Here is a 22581-nt window from a genome sequence, read left to right as displayed (position 1 = left end):
GGGGGGGTTCAAGCCTTTCCCGCCGTCAGCGGGGTCGCTTTCAGCCGCGGCCTGGTGCCGGCGTCGCCTTCCTGGCTCTCGTTGAGAGCCCCCGCAGTCAGCCTGGTGCTGGGTTTGGGCCTCTTGCCTCTGTCAGGCTAGCGGGTAAGCACGCCTTGGGCTGGCTTTGTTAGGGGCGGACAGCTGAAATAACCTTTGCATGGTTTGGGCGCTTAAACGTAAAAGTGTGTAACTGAAAAGGTAGCTAGCTAACTTGCTCTGTTCATCTACAAGATGCTTGCAGTGCAAAGAAGCTAGTAGCTGTGTTGAAATTCGCTAGGCCACTGCCGTGCAAACTGCTCCACCCAGGCACATCTTTGCTGGTATCAGGAGCATGCATGGAAGGGCCTCCTCAGTACGTTAGGCCCAGGGTATTAAAATGCAGTTGCTTTATGAGAGAGACTCTTTACTGTTATTGCAGTACTGCTAACTCACTCCAAATTTTTTATTATCCCTAAGAAGTTTAATATGTATTTTCCGATATTCATTCTGGTATTTAGTGTGTTAATTTTTGAGCTGCCCTGGCCATCACATGTGTGTGCTGGGTATAACACCATATTTGGTCCCTGGTCATCTATGGAATTTTACTTGCACACCTGCTTATCATCCATCTTTTCTGTTTAGATTCTGAATAAGTTACACTATCATAAGCCTCCCCATTTTCCTATTTCTCTAATTCTTTTGGTCTCCTAGATTCTACAAAGCTGATTGCTGTTCCTGCTTCACTTAAGTGTGTTCATAACTGTTACTTACAGAATCTTGCAGCATGCGTGGTGGTTCTGCTCCCTCTCCCATCTAAGACCATTTCAGGGAGGGAGAGAATACATAACAGAGGCACCGTTTTGCATGTTGGCTTTTTGTCTCCAGAAGAGGCCTGCTCACTTCCTGCAGCAGCCCTCATTGTCTGTTTTGAGCTTCTCCAGAAGAGGAGCAACTGGGAGTAGGGTGTCAGTCAGTGGGGGAGAAAAGACGATGTAAAACTAATGATGTGCAAGTCTTGGATTATTCTGTCTCTGTCATTGGTTGTAAATGGATTCCTGTGGAAGTATGTAAGAACAGAGAAGGTATAATTACTTTCACCTAATAATATTATTCTGGTTTCCAGCTATGTTTAGCTACAGGGACTTCATGAGTTGCATGTCACTTCTGTGCATTTAGGACCCCTCAAAGTATTCCTCTTCCTTGTACTTATGCAACCTCCCCTAGAAATCGCATCTCAGTATCGACAACATTCTTTGGCAGCGAGCTACACAGGGTTGCCCTGTTGCATAGAGAATCAATTCCTGGTTTTCATTTTGTACCTCACTCCTAGTTTTGTTTGGTGCCCTGTAGCTCTTCTACTGGAATAGGCTGTTTAGCCATTCTCTCTGTTTTTCTTGATTTTGTGTATCTGTATTCTTTTTCCCCTAAATAATTTACCTTACAGACTGACAAAGTCTTAATCTACAAGGTCATTCTTCATGCCTTTGATCATCCTTGTTACTCTTTTGCAGGCTGTAAAGATGTGGCCGAGTCCTGTATTTATGAAGTAGCATAATAAAATTATTCATTTTCTTCTCTGTTTTTTAGCAATTTCTCATTTTTTTTTTTTGACTGCTACTCAGTATTGAGCTGATGTTCTCGTAGAACTCTACGACACTCCAAGATTTCCCTTGAGAAGTGAGGCTTATTTCTCATCCAGACTGAATTTTTTTTAATTTGCTTATTTAAATGTCTAGTCTAACAGTTAGGCCTGCATGGATAGCTCTGCGTTGAGCATCAGGAAAGTTCATCAGCGCAGTTTAATTGCTGTATGTGGTTTCTTAGTTTTAGAGTAAAATTCACTGGGACAGAAAGAATGGTCATAACTAGAATCGTTCTGAACTTTAAGCTTAGTTTTTGTGCATCTCAGGCGGGTGCTCAAAATTCAGATAAACAGTAGGATCTAGGTCTTGTCTTTTTGGTGTTTCAGTTACTTTTGGCCGTTTTTTGTTCTAATGAGTCTATATGAATCCTTTTTGTTTCAGATGAATAAGAGATTCTGTTCTGAAATGGTGTTCTTGTGATTCTCAGTGACTGTGCAAGTAGTGTATGTATTGTGGTACAGAGATAGCAAATACTTGCCAAACTGGGTGAGAAAATTTATGGCATTGTATAGCGATGAAATAAAAAGTCCATTTTAGGATATGATTTTTAAGAAGAAACTTTTGAGGGCTATATGTGGTGGTATTATTAATGTCTTATTTTTGACATGTTTAACATACAGCTATTTTTTAAAGGTCCTATATTGAATGGAAGCTTGCCTTGTCTGCTTCCATAATTTAGGAATTTTCCTTTTTGAAAAGAAAAAAATAAACACAGTTCCTAAAACACAGTCCTGTTTAAATTCCCTTTTCTTTTTGCAGCAGATGGAATGCAAGCAAAACCAGAAAAGATAAGATCTTCTCTGAAGAATGTGAAAAAAGATATAGGAAAACCAGAGAAACTTAAATACAAGCCACTCACTGGGAAGGTGTTTTACCTCGATATTCCATCAAATGTGATATCTGAAAAAATAGGAAAGGACCTCAAAGAGCTAGGAGGGGTAAGTTAATGAGCAGAGAACTTTATGAAACTAGAAGAAAATCTGCACATGTGGAATGCCTTTTCCATGTTCTTTGTGACTGCATTTTAATGTTATTTGTATTTTATATGTGATGGGATTTTATTTTTTTATGTTTGTCTTTGTTTAATACAAACAATTAGCTTATCAACAAATTATTTTGTTGTTTTTTGCTAGAAGCTACTTTGCTAATTGCAACAAAAGTGTTTATTATAAAGGTTTATTTTCAGTTAATTATTCATTTGCTTAAAATTTCGTCCAAATTTAGTAAGTTTCATTGTTTGAGGTCATTTTTTTTCTGCTGCTTCTGACTATATTGACATGTTTACATGTTACAACTAAAGTTTTTCAGCTGAACCTGAAAGTGATTAGAGGAAGTGTTTTGCATATGCTTGCTAAAAGTCAGTAACTTCAGTAAGTACTTTCTGCACAGAGGATGTTAATGAGTATTTCTTAATACTCTTATTTAAATCATAAATTTTATAAGCATCTTAATACTTTTTTTTTCCTAATTCTTCTGTATGAAAGAAACACTTTGATACAAGCAAGTACAGGATATCATAGTAACACACAAGCAATGCAACTGCTTAGTCCACTTTAAACTTGAATATTTTGAATTAGTGTAGAGGAATCTTGGCAGTTAAAGTATTAAACACCCTTTAACCACAGAAGCAAAAGGGATCTGCTTAAATTGCTAGCTATTCTGAACATTGCTTTGGCAATACTTATTTGACCTCAGAGGACCACTGAGCAGTTTTGTGAAATTGATGCTTGTAAATCAGGATGCAGTCTGAAATTATAGTAAAGGCAAGGAATAGCAATAATGGGTTTCAAGTTAAATGCATCTCTCTACGTTTAGCATTAAATGAGTGCATGCTATCTTTTGCCTTTCTCTCTCTAAACCAGAATTATAGGAATTTGTATGTGAAAGGTAAGGTTGCAAATCAAAGACTGAAAAGGAAGTTTTTCTGTTTTATTCTGAGGAGTATATGCCTAAATCTGAGGTGCACTCTCAAGATCAACTACCACATGTGTTTCATTGTTATTTGTGTGGAGTGCTCTCAAAAGTGCCTCTCTGTATGTCCTGTTTCTGTAAAAGGTATGTAGAGCAGAATTGAAAGGCACTGTTTCAGGCTTGCTGCCTGTGCTATTTGTGCTTTCCATACTGATTAGTGGAGAAGAGGAAAATATTTTAAGCAACATAAACTGGCAAGAAATAACAAGGCAAATAGAGCTGATAATCACACAACAGTTGGTAACAAAAGACTGAAGGAGCAAAATGGAGGAGAATAAGCATAGGATAACTGCATATTTTTTCTTGCTGAGTGTGAAAATATTATGAATCTACTTAAGTCTTCTACATTTTTGAGAAGTGTTATGAATACTGCACGTTTGAAACATGGTAACCGTCCTGAAATTTTAATTTTTCTGCTGGTTCTAAACTCAATGAATTTATAGCTTCTTGCAAACTGTAAATTACATTTGCATACGCATACCTTTAAGTTTAGCTGAACACTTCTATGTAGTTTCTGTTACATAAAATTATATAAACAGTGATTTTCCTTGAATTATTCTGTTGTTTCTCAATGCAGTGTTTGAATTCTTCTATTTGGAAAGTATTACAGCTAGATAGTTCAAAGAATGATAATCAAAACAAAGCAAAGCTCTTTTGTTAGAGATTGCAAACTTAAGAAATTGAAATTAGAATTTGTGACTGGTAAGATGCTACTACAGCTCAATTGTAATTGTCATCCAGATCTTTAGAAAATATCTTCTTGTTAATCCAGTGTTTTTGAACTTGATTATTCTAGAAGTTTTGTCACTTTAAAGAAAAGTTTGCAATGTGAAATTGAGTTACTGATTTATTGTCCTGAAATAATTACTTGCTTTATATCTTCATATTTAGAGAGTGGAGAGTTTTCTTAGTAAAGATATCAGCTATCTGGTGTCTAATAAAAAGGAGGCAAAATTTGCACCAACTCTTGGTCAGATTTCTCCTGTTCCTAGCCCGGAATCTGCACACAATGGAGGAAATAGTTCACCTCATCCTAGCAACCGAAAAGATCGACGTGACGGAAGTTCATTTAAGATAGTAGATACAGTAAGTTTCTTAGTAATACTGCAAATGGGTACAACCCATGGGAATATGCTCTTACAATTTCTCTCCTATTTTGTTTCCTAAAGATGGCAACAGTTCCTTGGGTGAATAAGGGGTGTTTTGTTTTGTTTTTTTTTAACAAGTCAAACATACTTTTAAACTAGATCAGTCTAATTTGTTAAACTTAACTAACTCAAACTAATTAAGCAAAGTTTCAAAAACTAATTAAAAAAGGAGCTTTTTCTGCAAATAAGCAGACTACACTAAAATCTTTTCTAATATAGTATGCCTGACATAATTAAACATTGATATTGTAACGTTTGACAGCTGGATCAATACGGATAGGCTTGTGATGGCATCCAATGGTTCCGGTCTCTTTAGCAGCACAGCCTATTAATATCTGGCTACTGTGATGTTGTTAATGCAGATACCTACAGAAGCACTCTTTGATAGTAGTTCCAGGAAATAATTAAAATCAAACATTATGAATATTAGTTTTTTCTGAGCTCTTTCTTAGAGGATCAAGTTAATTGCAACAGTTAGTATCTGAATTTGTGCAGGTTTACGTGAAGTTTCTTACGTGGGCAAGTCTTGAGTCCTTTCAAAATACAGTTGGAAACAATTAGCTGTACTATATACATGGTACTTATTTAGAAACATGACTGCGAGTCTGTCTGTGGCTGGTCTTTGCATTGCATAGGTGAGATCACCTCATTTTGCAAATAACCTGGATAGGTAAAGGCATGCTCATTATGAATAAACAGCATACAGTACAAAAGGAGATGCACTGGTGAAAAGATGGGTATAAGACAGATTATGATTACATTCATGGCTGTTAGCTTAATTTGGCACAAGTCCAGCTGATGAAACCTCATCTTCTGGTGTGTGCCACTGGCTGCTTATTCCCACCATCTGTGTTGTTCCAGCACTAACATTGCTTCAGCCATGCAGTGACCTGCTTTGGCTGAAAACAATTACTTGTTGGGGGTTTTTTTTTCTGTTCAGACTGTATCAACCATAACCTTGTAGGGAAGATGCGAATTAATGAAAAATAGCAGTACAGTGAACAAAAGGAGGCTGTCATAGCTAATCTATGTATTTGTAAGCAACAATGTAAATTGCCTTACCTTTTGGTTTTTTTTAAATGAGTTCTAACTTGCTACAAATGTGTTTCTGTCTTAATATAGGTACGCATGAGCAGAGGAAAATCCTTAGTTGAAAAAGCAATCAAAGAGCAGGTAAGCCAAGTAATCAACAAATTCGTGCTTGAGAAACTGGTTTTGCTCTTCTAGAAAACAAGCAGTAGTAAGAGTGGTCTTAGTGGTCTAAGAGGGAAGTCCCTCATGGAACGCTCAGGCAGAAGTCGAGGGATTGTCCTAAGTAAAACTGTCAGGTCATGCTTTCTGGGTACTTCCTGAAGAATTGAAAGTCTGTGGAGTCTTATGATCAGTATTATAATTTATCAGGATTGTTAATATAGCTAGCATTTGTGATAATAGAGAACAGTTTTGGTTTTATGAAAGGTTAAATATAATCTTTTGATGGTTAAGTGCTGTGACACGGAGATTGAAAAGTCAGTTGAGGAGAGCAATAGTCTTTTGGTGAGAAGCAAAGCATCTGTACTTCGATATCAGCTTTCATATTACATGTTGTAATATATTTGTTATTATTTTACATAATCTGCTATATATTGCTTAAAATTATTAATATAATTTATTGTTTGCAGGACTTAATCCCCTCTGGTAGTATACTATCCAATGCTTTGAGTTGGGGTGTGAAGATACTTCATATTGATGGTAACTGTTTTTGTTTGATGAAGCCTAATTTGAACTTGTAACATTGATTTAATTATTCTTTTGTTGAATTGAAAATATTAAAAATGACAAATTACTTCAGACATACAAAAATAACTGAGTATAATTCTCCCTCTTTTTGCCAGATGTTAAGAATTACATTGAACAGAAGAAAAAGGAGCTCTACTTAATCAAAAGAGCAGGCAGTTCTTTTAAAGATGTGGTAAGTGGCTCTTTGAAAGAAATGCCATTTGTTTCATTAACTGTGAAAACACAGGTGTACTAAATACTAACTACTGTGAAGCTTACAGATTTTATTTTAATAAAGTCTTGCTCATGTTCAGTTTTTCAGACCAATATTTTTTATGAATTGATTTAAAAACTATCTTTGAAAAATAGAAAGTATTAGCTATACATTTAAGCATTATTCAAAAATAAATTCCATAGTAGCATTGATTAAATAATGTGTAGACCTTTGCTCTTGCAAAGGATATCTAAGAATCAGAAGTACTGAACTGTCTGAAACTTCCATTCTGCCTGCCTCAAAAATAATAAATAATAAAAAAAGATTGTAGCTTGGTTTTAGTATGATGTAGATTGTGGTTAAGTTGCCTTATATAATTTTCCCTATGACACAGTGATTAGAAACCCTTTCCTTTTGATGGACCATTTTGAAGAATCACAGTTATGTTTCCTGAAGAAGCTGTCTCTAGGGAATCTGTGTCAGTTGCTCAACTCTGCATCTTTTCCTTCCCAATCTTTTAAAGAACTAGCATAAAGCATCTTTGAGCTATTCTGCCAATAATGTGCAGTTGGCATGTGAAAATCCCAATTCCTCCAGATTTTAGTCTGTGATGTAGTGAGACACTGAAACTGTTTTAGCTGCTTGTGCACTCCACCTGCAGTTGCTCTGTAATTTAAATTAAACACTTGAAGTTGTACAGTTATCTAGTCTAGGCAGGGGTCTGTGATAGGTAAATGGAAACATACCATCTAGTATGTGTTATGCTGTTTTGGAATGCAATATTGGTGAATTATTGAGGCCACGTGAAATCCTCTGCTAAATCATCAGTATATCGTGTTCATGGATGGGGTTTTTTTGCAAGTAGCATAAACTAGGAGTTTGTACCTTTACCAGAATCAATTACAGCTAACGGCTGATGCTTGAATGGAGACTTTACTCTTGTCTCTTTTAATCTTCGTTGCTAAAAAAAAAACCCAAACCAACCTGTGTAAATCCATTCAAATGAGAAGAATTGTTTTAATTGGAGAATGTTGCTATCTGCAGTTTTTGGTGGCATTTTACAGCTTGTAGTTAGTTACTACAAGCTGTAATGTTACCCGTATTTAAGAATCAACTTTCAACCATGGCAAGGTATTTTGGTGGAGGAGAGAGTAAGTGAATAAATTTACCTGTGTGGGTTTTTTGTTTGGTTTTAGGAAAAAATAAATTGAAACGTCTCAAGGAGAACACTTTTTTTTTTGTAGCGTTGAAAGAAATATTTCTTTGAGAAACATGTCACCATATTTCTGAAGTACTAATGAGCTTAGTTTCCCTCAAAATTTATCACGATTGTGTATACAGTCATGATTAATACAGGGAGACCCTCATAACTTAAAATTACCTACAGCTAAATCTTTAATAAAACACAGAATAATATTCACAGGGATTTTATACCTTCTCTTTTTTCAATAGGGAAAACAAGTTACTGCTCCAAAGCCAAGAAGTAAGTATTTCCGTATTTGTAGAGTTTTTTATTTTGTCTTGCATTCTGAACGCTTAAAAATGTACTATAGTTCTCATCTGGTCAAGTGTGCTGCCGTATTCTAATTTGCATGTCTAAGAAAAGCATGTAGAAAAACTTCATGGAAATCGAGTTTGTCAAAACATGTACATAATGAGATCTAAAATAATGTCTGCTTATTAATTCAGCTACTGGACTAACTTGCTGAATGAAGAAAACTATTTCTCTTAATTTTCTTTTCTCCCCTATGAGCAGGTAGACTGAAAAATCCATTTGTCAAGGTGGAAGATAGAAGTCAGTAAGTATTCTCTTCATGCATTCAATAATGTGGTTCTCAAACTGAGTAATTCAGAAACGTTTAGTATGCCTTGAGGAAGTGGCCTTCAGATTTCAATTTCCTTCGACTTCCTGACTTTAGATGCCAGGCATACTGTCCTCTTACAATAAGATAAAAAATTTTCATCTCTGCATGCTCTGGGTAGGTATCTGTGGTTAGCCACTGAATGAGATTGAGCAGGCAGTAGTATAGTAGGGAATATTTGCAATAGGTAACGGAACTAGAAAGTCAACATGTAGCTCCAGTTTGTAGACCATGAGAGTGGGTTCTTTGGGTTGCTTTTTGCCAAGGGCCATATGAATGAAAAGGAAACCTGGAAGCTTTGAACTTTGACATCTTTTCTTAGATGTCGTCTTCAAATCCTATAGCCCAAAAGGCCAATAAAACTTTGTATACTAAATTCCAGTCCTGTAGTCCCAACTCAATAACATTCATCTCCTGCAGAGTCTGTTTAGATGTAAGGAAAGGGAAGTTGTTATAGTTAAAATCATCCCTTGAAATTAGATTTAATTTCCTGTTCAATCATTTCTTTTTAAAAGGGAAAAAAAACTATTAAACTGATTTCAATATCCACAGTAGCATGAAATTTGATATTTTCAGCCTTTAAAATTTTCACATCTTTCTGGTCCTGTAATTGATCCGACCTAGTTGTGCAAGGAAATACCAGTCTGCCAGAAGTTGAGAGAACAATGAATTATAAAAAAGTGCAGTTCTCCACGGCATGTTTTGCACCTTTATATTCTTAACTAACTTCTGCCTTATGATGATGTTTATATGCTCCAAATTCTTTGACCTGATTTCTTTGACACTTTCCTGAATTAAAGAGAGATCTAAACCTGGTCTTACACTGAGTTAGTTGGTGTAATAGGTATGAGGGACATGAGGATAGTGGGGAGAATTGGACAAATACAGTTGTAAGTACAAGAAATTTGTATATAAATATGTGTGAATTTGACTTCTGAATGTAGCTGTGTACCAGACACCTGAAACACTTTTAAATGTCTATGTAACATCAACAATGTTTTTTAATGTTTAAATGTTGATGCAACATAAGTAACAGTTCAGAAGCAGAACAAGATGCTTAGCTGTCCCTGTAATGCAGACTTGCTCTTTTTCTTCTGCCTGGGTAGCTTATAATAGTAATGTGGGGAAAAAAAATCAGACTGAACTCTGGCATCAGTATTTCAGTCAAATGATTCAGTATGTGTACTTTTGGTATGCCCTATTTTAAACATTTTTTATATATTCAGAGCAATGGTACAGTTGCTAGTTCTGATATCTTTCTAAGTACAATGCTGGACAGGAAAATTTTCTTTCTGGAAAATGAGGTGGTCAGATTTTATAGTTTGAATGGTGAACTGATTAAAATTTGCCAAAAAGGAAGAAAATGGTAAAATGGAAAAAAAAATTAATGTGTTGGATGTTAGGAACTGCTATAGCTACTTCTCAGGAGCACAGATGCACCATCGTCCAAATTGTTCTTAGTTGTATTGGTTACCCGATTCTCAACAATAAATAGGCATGAAAGCCATGCCCCAGGGAATGTGTAAGACAGCTATGGAAACTCAAGGCAAATCTATTTTGGGAAAGTATCAAGTTATAGGAAGGAAGGAAGGACTTATTCGATGGTATTTATCTGTTTAGCATTCTGTGTACATTATATGTAAAAGAAATGCTTCTTCAAGATTTTTGACCTGATTGTAATTTGTGCTTTGAACTCCTTTTTCCATTTCTGGTGGTTCTAATGCACTTGTTCTGTCTAATACAGCCACTACCGACCATTTTATCTGCAGTTACCCAGTTTTCCAGTCCTGAACTACTGTGTTCCAAAACCGTATAGTCCGTTTGAGGTGGATAAGAAGCATCCTTCTGGTCAAAAGCCAACTCAGTCTAAGCAAAGGTTTGTTGAAAACTTGTTATTGAGGTGTGGATAGAGGAAAGGGCGGTTCTTTAAAATAATTCTAAAGTAATTGTTTTCTAAAATAAATGCTCTGCGTGTAATCTTGTGTGATATTTAATACTAATAGCCACGTCCCAGCTGATGTATTTGCTGCACTGTAACTGTTGGTGTCTGTCTATCTTTCTGTATCCTCTTTATCCTGTCTTTAGTCCTTTTTTTGGGCATACAGATGCATACATCCAAAAATGTGGCCTTCTCCTATCACTATGGGTCAGCATAAGATATTTTTTTCCTTTCTGCCACTGGTTTCTTCTTTGTCCTCATCTTGGATGCCATCCAGTAAGTATTTTACAGGAAGTGGATTTCTTAAGACTTCTTTTGATATTTGTCAGTATAATGCTAAAGTAGGCGGTTAAAAATTTTTACAACAGTGATATTCAGTCATAGTGCAAAATCATTGTTGATAAAGAGTGCACACTGTTGATAAAGTCTAATTTATAGAGACTAGACTCTGCAAATACTGCTTCAACTCTTCAGAGATGAAAAGTGGATGCCAACTGCCCAGCAGAATTGCAGTTGGTCTTGCAGCAAGTGTTTATATGATACATTTTGGATTTTAGGCTCTATTTGAGCACTCCAGATGCAGTTAGGACTTCTGGTAAATCAATTGCATGATTTGAAACTACTTAGGAGTCCTAATTATCTGTTTTTTTGGTGAATCAGACTGTTGTTTTGAATTTCTTCTACCTAGCATATCTGGAGTATTAATGATTCTTTCATTGACTTCTAAAATTGGTTTGCGTGAGAGACTAAAGATACTTAGGTGAAAGGTAGCTTTGCTATGTGTGGAACTTTCTGTATCTAGTAACTTTCGCTGCTTTTCTGTCCTCGGGGTCTAAGACTTATTTAGGTTTGGTACTTGTTTTCTTTATAAAATAGCTTATCCACTGTTCAGGTTCTGTCCAGTCTTCACCATTATTATATTGCTGGAGGTTTTCAGCTGATGTTGCCATGATGAATTTTATTTTATTTTTTTATTTGTTTTTTTCTAATTGCAACAAATGTAGCCGTATAAAAAAACAAAGCAACTCTAATACAGTGGTAACCTTTGCAATAATAAGGTAATTTCTCATGGTGTCTCTTTAGAGGGGGTTAGAAAGGCCCATTATTTTTAAAGCATTTAAAAAAAAAAAAGGCAATATTCTTTTCATTTATATGGATTAAGGAATATGATATATTAAAAATTTCAGGAGTTACGTTTGAATGAATATTCTTATTTAATCTTTCAGGTTGGCACATGCCAAAGGCATATTTAGGTGGGAGATTATTTCATACTCAGCAGGTAAATGTGAGGCATGTCAGTTTCAGGAGCGAGACCAAGGAGTGCTGGCTTGTTTTATCTTTATCTGGGAGAAAAGCTTGTTGAAGCCAAGTTGTCAATTCTACTTGTTTCTGCATCAGGCAAGACCTGCAGACATTATTCAATCTTCAGATGATAAATGCTGTTGCTTATATCCTGCTTTACTGGTTCTCTGATTTTTACAGATCTGAAGAGGGAAGGTGAAAAGGCTAGTGTAATAGTAAAAATACACAGTTAGGTGGAGCCTATCCTGTGGAACCCAGCAAATGCTGGGGCAGGTGTTACCAATTTAGACTTCTTGATTGAAAGAGATTGTTGAAAGCAGTGTACATTTACTGTGCTGAGCAATATATTGCTGTGCTTTCTAAGTTAGAGATTTTTCAGGACAGGTTTTTTGATGTAAAGTCCTGAGCTTACATCTATGCAGATACTGGTGAAGTCTGTTGGAATGACTTTTGGCTGAACAGGGAGATGGCGCTATTCCTCTGAAGTAAAAGGCAAGTAGAGATTGATGGTTCTGCTTTACCGCTAGCATATCATCCTGAGGTGGTTTAATAGTGAATTGCAGCAAACAGTAGCTCTCCCCAGATGAGGACTCTGAAGGTCATGGAGCAGCTATTGAAAACCTCTTTGTGTTTTAGTCTCTAGGAAGAACTTGAGGTTCATTTCCTCGTATTTCCACTTAGCCTGTATCTAGAAAAACAGGACAAAATGGCATTTGGTCAGCATATTCAAAAGCTACATATAACCAACAAATATGACTGTTCTTTACTTTTACCAAAGAATGAGAGTTCATCTGTTAGACCAAGTGTTTTTGCTGCGTGTTTTCTTGGCATCAAAAATACTGACAGTCGATGAGATGTTTTCTAGTTTTGACTTTATCAAACCTCCTTTTATCAGCTATGCACAGAGATTTCAACATGTCCTTTGATTTGTCAAGTGAGGTTTTTTTGTTTTGCGATTTTGTGTTGTTTATTCTGAGTCAGGGATGGTAGTACATCTGTACTAACCTGGGTGTTTTATGCTTACATTTAGTTCCACTGGGTCTGCCTGTCTTGTTGCAGTAAATCTTTTTTTTAATTAATGCATAATTTTTCTCTTTGTTTTTCCTAAGCGTTGGCTAACATAATGTAAATAGATTGAGGGGAAATAGAGAGGATTTTTTTTTTCCAATTAAGGGAAGAAGAATAAACATAACTGTGAGAGGCAAGTCTAGAGCTCAGCTCCATATTTGAGACTCATTAATACATCTTTTCTGTTAACAGAAACAAAATAAATAGTGACAAGGACTGTGGAACTCCTGTTCAGCTCCTTCAGAAGGACAAAAAAAAGAAAGGATATTGTGAATGTTGTGGGAAGAAATATGAAGACCTGCAAACAGTATGTGAAATGTCAAGTATATGCTTTGATACAGTCATATTTCTTAAGTGTGGTATCAACAATGGTTTCTACTTGCTAGTTTAATATATTTTTTTATCTTAAAATATTTCTGAATGTATCTCCTGAAAAGCAGCAAGTGGGTATTTTTTTGCCTTGTAGGTTTTAATGCTTGATTGCTGCCTCTATGTATGGTAGCTGAAGGCACTAATAGTCCATGTCTCAGAGACACTGGTAATAAATTAATGATATTTACTTACTGCTCCATATCATACTGTTGACTTGTATATTCATGTCTGTAGTATTAGATTTTTTTCATGTTTTTTCTTTAATTCCAGCATCTTGAAAGTGAACAGCACCGAAATTTTGCACAAAGCACACAGTATCAAGTTGTTGATGATATAATCTCAAAGTTTGTTTATGAGTTTGTTGAATACAAAGATGATGCAAAAAAAATGAAAAGGTAAGTTACCTTTTTACCTAAATTTTAAAGCCTCTGTGAGTTAAGACATTGAACATAAAGATACTTAGTGCTGAAATTCTGGATCTGGTACAGAATAAATTAATATTTTTCAGTCTGAAATAAATCACGGAAATTTGCAGTGCAATTGTACCTGGCAAATCAGTTCTATAAAGCAGAAATTGGGGAGGGGTATTAAAAGTGCAGATGGCATCACAGGAAAATGAGACTGAGACTGAAAGGAATTGCCAGAAGTTGTCCTACCTGTCCTTCAGCTTCAGAAAAGCAAGATCTACTGAACTAAAATATTGTCGACAGATGGACAGGAATGTCTGGACATCTTGCTCTAAAAACTTTCTGATATTCTTAGTAGCCTAAGAACAACAAATTATATCCTCCTCAGTCAATCTGATCTCCTTACCAGTGGAAAAGCTTTTCCTAGTCTAATCTAGATCTTCCTATCTGTACTCTAAGCCTCTTAGGTTCTGTCCTGCCTGTGCTGGACAAAGAAAGCAGATTTTCCTTTCTCTCCCATTTATGCTTTTGAGCTACAAAGGAGAAAGACTTGTTTCATGTCTTGGACTGTAGGCACCAGTGTCTTCATTACTTGGAACAGTAACTCAATTCAAGATTGCTCTGATGTGTTTGCGAATGAGTCAGGAGATAAGGAATCACTTTCTCATTTCTTAAAAAAAAAAAAAAAAAAGTATTGAAGAAATAGATATTCTTAGTGAAATCAAAGGAAATGCAAATAGAGTCAAACAACTGATATAGTAATGAAGGCAAGGCTTTATTCCTTTTGTGATTTAAAAATAGTGAGTGGTTAGGTTTGAAATACCATGTCAAGAAAAGCATATATAATTATGCTAATTCTGTGGGTATATATCATAGAATATTTGTAAGTATTCATAGTTACTGTGTTATATTCATTAGCTTCTTTTGTTCTTAATACCACTGTGAATTGAGATTTACTGAAATACTAGATTCCTTCGTGTATTTTTAAAACAATTTTATGAGCTGTAGAAATCAATAAGAAAACATCAAATTCAAATATAAGGCACTCTGGTCCTGTAGAAATAGTGTGTTGCAACCCTAAATATCCTTCCTTTAAATGTAAAAACAAAAATTGCTTTGTCAGTTCAGTTGCTTTTCTAGAATCAGTTGTGTGTGGAGTTATGTTACCCATGTTTCTTTCAAGTGTTTGTTAATAATTTTAAACAATTTCATTGTAGGACGAAATGTAGTACAGGATATTTTCCTCCTATTATTGGAAAGATAACTAGACCAGACGAGCTGAAAGAACGACTGAAAAAGCAACGCATTTCTTTGAAAAGTTACTCATGGAAGGATATGACAATGCGGGCACTCAAACTGGATCGCCAGCCAGCAGAAGTACAACCAAATTCTGTGTCAATACCTACCCCTATTTCTGGGTCTGTCTGTTCAGTTCTTTATTGTCACCTGTCACAACCTTCAGAACTAAAAAGTAAGTTCAGATATAATGATGAAAATATTAAAACTGATTGCTCCTGTGCTGCAAACTTAAGAGAGACTACTGTATCATCAAATTTCATACAACCACCCCCTCAGAAAGATGACAAAGCATACACAGAGAACTTGTCTCGAGCTTATGAGCCATTCAGTGAAGAAATATTGGAACCAGAAGTAAATAAGAAGAATATACGGCGTTTTCAGGAAGGCACGTGTACTTTATATTCTCATACTCAAGTTACAGATTTTAGTGAAAAAGACAAAAACTTATCACAACCAAAACGAAAATTAAATAATGCAGTAGTTCTACCAGCAAAGTGTTTGAAAAAAACAGATGCCAATCCTACGTTTGTCAAGAAACATCGTGATTTATGTGATAATCATCAACAGATGCAGCACAATGTAGTTCTGGAGGCTGAGGTATCTGATACTGCTATAAACAAAGAACTTAATGAATTGGCTGCCAGCACTGCACATAGTTCACCATCTGGAAAGCTGCGCAGAAAAGTGAAGCTTTACTTAGGAGGAAATAAAAGAGAAACCCGGAAACAGAATATGGAGTTATACGTGAAGTATACAGATGGACTGTCTGTTCCTGAAGAGAAGAGAAGTTCTTGTAGCTCACCAGTGCAGGCCCTACTGGAATTGTTTCAGACAAGTGAAATAAACTCAGAATTTGGAGGCTTTTCAGGTTCAACCAGCATAAAAGATACATGGGAAGGGCAGAATACAAATGTTACGTGGTCATTATTTTCCTCTTCATCGTCATCCCCATTTGTTGGATTTTAATGCTGCTTTATTTAATATAATGATTTTCAAATAAACTTGCGAATTTAAGATTTTATTAATGGAAACTTTAATTGCTGTATTATATGTACAGATGGTTTGTATTTTTTTAATGCAAAAACTTCTGTATATGTAAATATTAAAAATAAAACTAAGGTGGTGGGGTTTTTTGGTTTTTTTCCTCAAAAGATACTGCTTTATCACAGCTAGTAAAAGGCTCTGACCCCAGATTTGGGGTTAAATTAATTGCTGGGCAACCAATAAGCATGGTGTAGCTGCACTTGCATAGAGTAATCTTCTGAGATCGTGGATTGTGGTACGTTCTAAATAACCACACTATAAATAACGGGTTGTTCCACTGTAAATAAGGCAGTCCACTACTTAGGGACAACTGATGTTTTGTGGAGATTGGGTGGCTTCTCCTCCTATTCCTTCTGCTGCTGCTTTATTAGAGGATGGGGGAAAAAAAAGTCACTTGCTTTCCTAGTATTTCTTCTGCTGAAATTGTCTTGGGGAACCTACGTAGTCACAAAGAAATAGGATTAGGAAAGCACATATTATATTTTTTGGCTACTCTGACATAATTTATTTTTAGACTAAAACTAGCTGTATTGTGGATTTCAGCCAACAGGAAAGCAGTAGATGCATACTTTGATTTTTCTTAAAAAAAAAAAAAACACAACAAAGCAGCAACAACGATGGCAAAAAACCAGCCAATAGGTTTCTGATTGACTCAGGTAATTTGTTTGATTTTTCTTTCAGAGTAACCAGCCTGTCTGACTAGCTTACTCAGGGACAGAGTGAAAGACACAAGTGAGAATTGGGAAGACTTTTTTAATACTTTGAATCTTTACCAGAGCCGATCTCTTTCAGAATTTCCGTATCTGTAAATCAGTGCAGGGCATGAGTATAGAATTATGGTGGAGGTAATTGCAAAGTTTTATTAATAAATGTAAGTGCCTTAAGGTCATACAAGAGATCTAAACCAGCAGAAATTACTGTCATTAATTTTTGCATAAATTACTTGTTTGCATTTTTCTCTTGCCCGTTTAATATTCTCAAACCTACTCTGTCAGTGTTCTTATGGTTAAAGTGCTTTCAGTCGTTGCGTACTACTGTCTGTCCTTTCTAGGATATTTTCTGTGAGAGGTAGGTAAAGCTTCTTGGGGTGCAGGAATGGGTGAGGAAAATGACATAAAATTACTTTCCTTTGAAGAGCGTGTGAATTGGAAGCTTAATGATGAAAGTAGCTGCTTAGGGCGTTGCTGTCACCTTAAAGGTGACATTCCTTGTTCCACTATTTATGTAATTGCCTGTACAGTCTGGTAAGAACTGCTTTTGTTCTCTCCATCTTTCTGGTCACTTCTGGCTTGATTTACGGTTTCTTCTGATCTGAATTGACATCAAGAAAATTATATAGAAAGCCATTACAGAAATGAGCAAAATCAACATTTTAAAAAGGAGTTGATCTTGAATATGTATGTCTATATATATTTTGCCTGTAATTTACCAATATAGAGTGGTTTAGGAATGGGGATTTGAAGTAGAATATGGAAGCAATTACTTTGTTCTTCATTTTGAGTGATGCTTTAATGATAGAAGGATTGCTCTCTGATTTGACGAATGCAATCTATTTTAGGAACAAGTGTTTGTCCATTTTTCTTGAGAGTTTTTGTTTGGTTTGTTCGGTTTTTGGTTTGTGGGTTTGGGTTTTTGGTTTGGGGTTGGTTTTTTTTTTTTTTTAGCTTTTGGTTCAGTACTGAAGTAAAGTCTAAGAAAAATTTGCATTTTTCCCTTAACATGCTGCAACGATCTGTCAGTAGATCTCTCTTGTGCGTGTCTCCCTCCTCACATCCCCGAGACACATACTCTTCTTGGTCAGTGTGGTGGCCTCCATCTGACTGGAATGTATATGCATGGTTATTTATATACATAAAGATTATTGCAGTAGTTAAATGTTAAGGGGAGAGGTAGTAGATGTTAGTAAATCTACTCATCAGATAACCAGTGTTGTATGTCTTGTATATTATATGACTAGATGCAATATTAGAACACGTTAGCTCAATGGGCACTGCAAAGAGGAGATTTAAACACATCGGAATCTGTCTTCAGAATCTTAAGGGAAAAAATTCAGAGGCTTGTCATTAAAATATGAAGACTGCTCATTGTAATGCAGAACAAGATAGAGTCACTGCTGCTGGTTGCAAAAAGCACTTTTAGTCATAATGCAGATTTTGTGTACAGGTGACTAGTCACATTAGTGCGTGCCAAAACTCCCCTTTGTATGTAGTATGTTCAGATAGCGTCACAAGCCACGGTAAGCCTATTAACTATTTCTGAAACAGATTTATTCAGCACGTTGTGTGCCATTTTCATGCATTTATTATCTTTCAAGTTTTTTTTAATTTTACAAAAATTTGAAAGGAATTATATTACTATTTGAAAAAAATAATTAAATATGGGAGGCTAGTTATTTGAATATTTGTCTCTCTGACTTCTTCCCAGAGAAGAGAATGAGTATTTTCAAAATATGTGGCAGGGATTCTGAGAAATGTCAAACACTTCAGACAAACACTACCACAAGTACCTCTGTAGTCACTAGGATAAAGGTTTAGCATTAGAAGTGCGTTTTATCTGTAAGTACATCTTTGTGGTAATTACATGCTATATAATTACAGTTTGAACTCTTCATAGGTACGTGAATTTCTTCTAATGCACTTCATTTTTTGATTGGCTTGCTTTCTGTGTATTTGAGAAGCTGGTGTAGGTAATTTTTACATTCTATCAAAACCAGTTGTTAATATACTAATTGTTTCCTTTTTGTGGTGGTTAGAGAAACTTGGAGCTATATTGCCATAGTGCCTGCAGTGTATGCCTATACACAGTGTGGGATTCAAAGTTTTAATGAAGCACCCAAAGCTTTACTGTTACAAAAAAGTGAAAGCTTTACCGTTTGTGTAGAAAGGCCACTACAGTTTAAACTCCGATTTGAAAAAAGCCCCTAGCCTTTTCCATTCTAAAAGTACTCTTATTTAAGTGATTGTCCTGTGGCCCAGTGACCGTTACTGTTTCTTTCTCATAGGTGTGCAAGCACATTTCTGGAGATGTGTAATATTTTAGCATAATCTTTAAAATGTTAAAATAGAAGGCATGTGCATGCACACACACGTACCATTACTGAAAGCCTGCGCAGACACTATACTGGTTTGGTACTTCAGCGTGAGGGTGAGTTGTAACTGATCTGTTCAGACCCACTTTGTTTCATTACCATGGGAGAGAGCAAAATGATTTTCAGTAAAGACTTTAAAAATGGAAACTCTAGCTACACAATACAAGGTGGGGATGGTAGTAACAACATCAAAAGAAATACAGGTGTTGAAATCTGCTTTTAGAAATAAAGCATTAGTAGTGTTTTACTTTGGTTACACCTACACCAAGTTTGGTTTGGTATCTTTGCAGTGGATGCCCAACCACCGCGTATGACTTTGCTCCATGGTATGTGTCTATCTGGAACAGAAACATTTATCTTCAGGTGAATCTATAGTGTGGCTGAGAGGATAGAGTTCCCAAGGGTTGGGAATGCTTGTGTGTGTGTGTGCGTGTGCATATGGGTGTACATATAGATACTCATATGGGTATATGGTGATAGTGGAGATTAGTGACTCCAAAACCACACACACACACACATACAAGGAAGTTCTGCAATAATTTCCGAGTTTCATGCACTCAGGTAAGCCCTGCACTCAGCAGCAGGATCTTCAAGCGGTAATGTCTCTTGCTCAACATCCGACTACAGAACACTTGACACAAAGTGACAGGTAGGTGACTGAAAAGCCGGCCTTCCCCTTTGGAGTTGAGGGAAAGGTAGTTACAGCCTGAGGAGCACTGAGCATGTTAACATCTGTTCTGTCCTTCAGGGGTTGCCAATGTGTATCGAGGTGATCAAATCCATGTTCCACCTCAAGCTTGCAACAAAAGGACACGCTTCAGTTATCCATTCATGCTATTGTTGTTCTGTCTTATCTCCTGGCCTATATGACTGCAAAGCATATGACTCCTTAGATGCACCTGTGTGGTGGGTGTGTGCCTTCATCCTGCACTCTAAGGAGCCTCAGCTCTGAAGGACTTGGCTAATGTAATTGGTGATGGCATCTATGAAGCTCTTGTAGAATCATAGATTGGTTTGGGTTGGAAGGGACCTTAAAGATCATCTAGTCCCACCCCCCCTGCCATAGGCAGGGACACCTTCCGCTAGACCAGGCTGCTCGAAGCCCCATCCAACCTGGCCTTGAACACTTCCAGGGATGGGGCAGTCTCCGAGTGCAGGAATGATGAAAAAATGGTAGCTGTTCTAACATGTAGTTACAGTAGGGTGTGTGGACACAGGATGAAAATATGAATCCTCCTGTGTTCCCCAGTTGGAGAATCATTGTGAGCTATATGGTCCATATGGCCTCTGGGCCGTTGGCTGATAAGCACCAAGGGCTGATAAAGGCTGCCCATGCTGGGCTTTTTGATCTAGTTGATACCACTGATACCTGTAGCAGAATGAAGGTAAGCGTGAACTGAGTTCATTAATCAGATTAACATTTCTGAAGGTGATATGAGATGAATATTTGGGTTTTTTACCATGCATTCTGTAAATGTTACTGTTTGGCTTCTGATATTAAACGGTGTATTCACTTTAGAGAATGCAGCTATCCAAAATAAATGCTGAGCATCCCAGATACAGCACCATAAAAAGATTTGGGTTGCAAAGCAGATGTTTGAGTGGAGTCCAATTTGATTTGGGATAAAGCAGCTGTAGATTCAGGTGGCTATCAGACTTAATCCTTTTGTTCATTTTGTTTGTTTTTAATTTTTTTGGAGTTGAGGGGGGATCTCACTTCAAGATTCAGTGTCTCCGATATTCTTTGAGTATGTAGATAGCTGGGCTTTAAAACCCAGGCTTTCTCCGTGACCTTCAGAACAGTTTTGCAACATTGTATTCCAGTGGAATAGAGGTTGAGAGCCACACAGTGGAAGCTGATTGCCAAATGATGGGTAGTCACTTCTGTGGTTCAGACCACCAGGCAGAGTAGGAATTGGGATGTGGGTCTCATACATTTCAGGTGCAGGCACACCAGCAGACGTCACGTGGGGTTCATCTTTCATGTACAAGGTCTGCAAGCAGGATAATTGAGCTGCAGAAGGTTCATGGCCCTTGGAAAAAGAGAGTCTTCTAGCCACAGAAAGATGCGTGAATCTCATTCTTGTATCCTGCATTCAGGTTGGTTCAGCTGAGTAGCTATTTTGCTTGTTTCTGAGGATGATTTTAAAAACTAATTTCTCTGACAGACTTTAGGGGTTACTACAGAAGATCTAACCTGGAAGCTCCTAAGTGAGTGCAAATTTTGTATGTTGTAAATCTTGCATGAGATCTCTGAAAGTTTTTTACTTTACTGGTGCCCTGCCTTCCAAACCACTTGCCACTGAGCCAAATGATTCTTTTTTTATATGGTAAATAAAAATCTTAGCTTTCTTTATGTCACCAGGTTTTCTGAGAAACTGCCAATACTAGACCATACTTGCAGTTACCCAGCCCAATCTCCTAATTCCAAGAGTGGTGAGCAGCAGTCACAAAAAAGTGCAAAAAGGATCCCGTGCAATGACTAGATGCGGGGTAAAACCCCCAACCAAAAAATCCTATTTGTAAACTTGGAATAAAAAAACTGGACAAAGCTGATTGACTTTTATCCAAAACTGGCTGTTCATTGCTGCAGGTCTGGATGTTCTCTCAGTCCATAAGAATGACTTGTCCCTCTTGATGCCGAGAATTTTGAAAGATTTCATCAACAACCCAAGTAAAGACTTCAGTATTGAATTAAAGCATATTTCTTCTTATCAGCTTTGAGTTTACTAGGTTTTAATTCAATTGACTGTCCTCTTATTCACACCATGCTGCCAGGAAAACAGAAAGCACCAGCTTACTTTCCCTATACCACCTGTAAATCATTTTATTGTGTTCCTGTCTGTTCATCACCATCCTGAACAACCCTAATCTTTCTGGTTTCTGTCACTGTCTTTCTCTGAACCTTGCAATGTCTTCACTGGGAATGGCTGGTGCAGTGCTCCAGATCGGGCTGTACCTCCAATTTAATGTCAAAATGGGTTCTGTGTGATGTGCTCTTTATTTAGATTACAACTGCACATGCTTCCTGTTTTGAGGTAATATTCATGCTCTGAACTAAATAAACAGTGAAGTTAAATGTTTTTATATACATTAGTCAAAAGTCTGCTGTAAATGTACAATCATGCAGTCAAAATGCACTGTTGGAAATGTAACTGGTACCGATACAAGAAAATTTAATGACCATGTATTCAGAATGTAAATGTGTTTTTCACATGGAAACATTTAGGGCATTGCACTTACGGTACTAGGTGGCCAGATGAATAGAGACAATTACAAAATATTCATAGATCTGCCTTTTATTGGGAAAAAGTCTTAATATGGTTTTTACAAACTTAATTATGATTGAACATTGACTGCTGAGAATGTGTTTGTTAAAAAGTGCCCTAGATTTCAGTTAGTCTAGTACATTTGAGAAAACAAAAGTTGCTGTGTGTGGGGAGAA

General features: G+C 36.6%; 1 protein-coding gene across 3 annotated transcripts; it reads left to right on the top strand.

Annotated features, from left to right (window-relative positions):
* Positions 1 to 2431: 2431 nt before the first annotated feature.
* On the top strand, positions 2432 to 16110 carry DBF4 (DBF4 zinc finger). Of its 3 annotated transcripts, none has more exons than XM_009330534.1 (11): positions 2432 to 2602; positions 4527 to 4721; positions 5906 to 5956; positions 6445 to 6514; positions 6658 to 6734; positions 8208 to 8238; positions 8509 to 8554; positions 10362 to 10493; positions 13119 to 13233; positions 13569 to 13693; positions 14923 to 16110. In XM_009330534.1, the coding sequence occupies exons 1-11, from the start codon at positions 2432 to 2434 to the stop codon at positions 15968 to 15970; spliced, it is 2061 nt and encodes a 686-aa protein (XP_009328809.1). In that variant the 3' UTR covers positions 15971 to 16110. The 3 variants fall into 3 exon arrangements, with proteins under 3 accessions (XP_009328809.1, XP_009328811.1, XP_009328810.1); XM_009330536.1 differs by having other exon boundaries at positions 2527 to 2602; positions 4628 to 4721; positions 8512 to 8554; XM_009330535.1 differs by having other exon boundaries at positions 2527 to 2602; positions 4628 to 4721.
* Positions 16111 to 22581: the final 6471 nt, after the last annotated feature.

Source organism: Pygoscelis adeliae, unplaced genomic scaffold (genome assembly GCF_000699105.1).
Source record: "Pygoscelis adeliae isolate BGI_AS28 unplaced genomic scaffold, ASM69910v1 Scaffold27, whole genome shotgun sequence".
Classification (NCBI taxonomy): Eukaryota; Metazoa; Chordata; class Aves; order Sphenisciformes; family Spheniscidae; genus Pygoscelis; species Pygoscelis adeliae.
This window is presented reverse-complemented; position numbering and strand designations above follow the sequence as displayed.

Bases quoted from the DNA above. Each gene is read 5' to 3' on its own strand.
- DBF4 (XM_009330534.1), top strand. From the start codon at position 2,432: ATGCAAGCAAAACCAGAAAAGATAAGATCTTCTCTGAAGAATGTGAAA. The intron at 8,555-10,361 runs GTAAGTATTCTC...TGTCTAATACAG, and splicing joins AAGGTGGAAGATAGAAGTCA to CCACTACCGACCATTTTATC. The intron at 13,234-13,568 runs GTATGTGAAATG...CTTTAATTCCAG, and splicing joins AATATGAAGACCTGCAAACA to CATCTTGAAAGTGAACAGCA.